This window comes from Gavialis gangeticus, unplaced genomic scaffold (assembly GCF_001723915.1).
Source record: "Gavialis gangeticus isolate Ggan-Ray unplaced genomic scaffold, GavGan_comp1, whole genome shotgun sequence".
NCBI classification, from domain to species: Eukaryota; Metazoa; Chordata; order Crocodylia; family Gavialidae; genus Gavialis; species Gavialis gangeticus.
This window is the reverse complement of record NW_017729033.1, coordinates 62,717,949-62,720,538: the sequence shown is the minus strand read 5'-3', so window position 1 is coordinate 62,720,538 and position 2,590 is coordinate 62,717,949. Positions and strand designations below refer to the sequence as shown.

Genomic DNA, 2,590 nt, shown 5'->3' with positions numbered 1-2,590 from the left:
AATAAGTGGTGAAATGTCAGTCCTGTGAAGAGCTTCCTACACCAGGCTTAAATAGATATACTTAGGCTACTTCAGCTAAGAGCTGGATGAAACTTGAAAACCCTAAACACAGCTGAGAAAACCTGAAGTGACATTTTGATATTAGTGAAACAGGATCAGTGTTGTATATACAGGAGATTAGAGGGCTTTAAAATGGAATAACCATTCTTGGCTTCTCTTCTAGCTCTTTGCAGGATATATCATGAGTATAGATCATGCTCTAAAATTGTGCCATTAAACAGGATGCTATACTATTAACAGGGGTGGTGGATCCTACAATTTAGACCCTGTTCCAAGCACTTAAACATGTTCTTACCTTTAAGTATGTGAGGCCAACAGAGGCCCATTTGTACTTAAAACATTTTAGCACTTGCTTAATTACTTTGCCATCCTGGGGCTTCAATTAGAATATCTGGAGCTTTATAGCAAAGATGATCCTATAACTAATGTTTGTACTGATCTGATTTTTTTTCCATATTAAACTGACAGCAAGAGCTGGGTTTCAGCCAGCAAGGTTCAGCTCGAATCTGAGGCCTAAATGCCTACATACGAATTATTAATACACATTACAGATAATCAAAATTGAGTGCAAGTGTATAATATCATGTTAATTAAAGTATGTCAGTATAAATGAATTAATAAATTAATGAAATATTGCACTGCCATAGAAGGATACATCTTGCCTAACTAACATTATCCTAGGGTAGTGATGAATTTCATAGCCTGAGGGTAAAGTTACACATTACACTTAGACCATACTAAAGGCAGTTTCATGAGCACCCACAAATTAATGCTTGTTCATTCATGCTAAATGTTCTCCGAGTGTCTCAAAGTTATGCTGCTTCAGGTGAGGGTTAACTCAGGGCTGTGATACCTAGCTCATGTTAGGGTAACATCAATCTGCTCCATGGAGATAAAATGAGCAATCTGCAGTACTCTAGAATCCCAGGATGCATCACTCCCAACCCCCACCCCAAGATTAGGGATAGAGCCCAGGTGTCCTGGTTTCTAGCCACACACTTGCTTGCCAGTCCTCTAGTGGCAAGTCAGAGCTGTGCAGGCAAGAAACAGTATTAGTCCTTAATGTGCGACTGCTCATAGCTCGTCCTAACTTTATCACAGCTTAACATTCCACAGATTTAGTCTGGTGTAACTTTACCCACTACTGAATCAGAGCATCTGATGAAGTGAGCTCTTCCTTACAAAAGTATATGCATCTCTGATTCAGTTAGTCTATAAGGTACATCTCTACTCTACCTTCTGTTTGACTCGGACCAACATGGTTAACTGCCCCTCTCTAATGTCATCCTAGTACCACCAGATAACCAATCTGAGCGAGTTCCCCAGAATATAAAAGAACAAAAAAAGCTAAACTGACCCAAAAGGAGAAAGAGCGAACTTTACATAAAATGGGTTGAACCAATAAATGAGGAGACCCAGCACGGAAAAAATGGAGTTGCTGCTGATCAAGACGACGACAAGAATACTGAAGACCCCCTGCCCCATCCATTCTTCCCAGTGGTTTAGGGAAGTATTTACACTGTTGTTATGGATGTCACTGATCTCTTTGAAGTTTCCATTAACTCTGTATATTAAAAGAAGAAAACAGTTTACAAAATTCCTTATTGACCTTTTGTACCTGTTGGGTGACTGGCTTTGAGCTGTAGGAGAGCATGGTGATAACTGCTCGGTTCTGAAATTCTCAAAACAGCCTGTCCTGAAATACAGAAAAGAAAAGAATTACAGTCAGGATGAAGATAAATACAAATAAATATGAAAGGCAGACAAGGTTCCTTGGGTAAACATGACAATCTTTTATTAGCTCAACTAACTAGTTGGAAAAATTGTTCCTTGCAAGCTTTTGGGACACAAACACTAAGCCTGCGCAAATAGGGAAGTATTTGATTTGGATTTGGCCAATTCAGATCACAGTGATTTAATTCAGTGATTCGAATCACTGTCCTCATTCACTTCGGCCAAATCAGAAATCGGAGATTCGGCACTGATTTGGGATTCGGACTGGCCGGGCAGAGGCGGGCACAGCCAGGCAGCTGCAGGTTCTCCCACAGCTCCTCCAGCTGTGCCTGCATCTCCTCTGGCTGGGGGAGCCACAAGAGAAGCCCCCATGGCTGCCCTGCCCAGCTCCATTCTCCACATAGCCCAGCCAGTGTACGGAGGAGCAGCAAAATGCAAGTGTGGCTCGCTCCAGGCAGCAGCAGGGAAAAGCCCCTGGTCTCAATCCTGCCGCACCCGCATCAGCGCTGGGAGCAGGGACTCTGCCCTGGCGCTGCTTGCCAGCCAGCATGGAAAGGGCAGGCACTGCCGCCACTTGCCAGCCAGAATGGAAGGGTGCAGGATGTGGGCATGGTACTGTTTGGAGCAGGGACTATGCCCTGCTGCCGCTTGTCCCTTTCCACCTGGAGTGAGCCGCACCTGCATCCCCCCAACAGTCCAAGCTGGGCAAGCGGCAGCAGGGCAGATCCCCTGCTCCCAGTGTTGCTGTGACTGCATCCCCCCCACCCCACCCCGTGTAATGCGCCTCCCCACCCCA

The 2,590-nt window shown here is 44.6% G+C and overlaps 1 protein-coding gene across 7 annotated transcripts in view; it reads right to left on the bottom strand.

Moving 5' to 3' along the window:
• LIMCH1 (LIM and calponin homology domains 1) overlaps positions 1-2,590 on the bottom strand; it is a 344,316-nt gene that overhangs the window by 17,526 nt on the left and 324,200 nt on the right. For 4 of the 7 annotated variants that reach the window (XM_019526041.1, XM_019526042.1, XM_019526043.1 and 1 more), the window contains one exon: positions 1,670-1,756. In XM_019526041.1, the coding sequence (XP_019381586.1) occupies positions 1,670-1,756 (87 nt within the window). The remainder of the gene's footprint in view (positions 1-1,669; positions 1,757-2,590) is intronic. The other 3 variants (XM_019526040.1, XM_019526046.1, XM_019526047.1) reach the window with 1 other exon arrangement.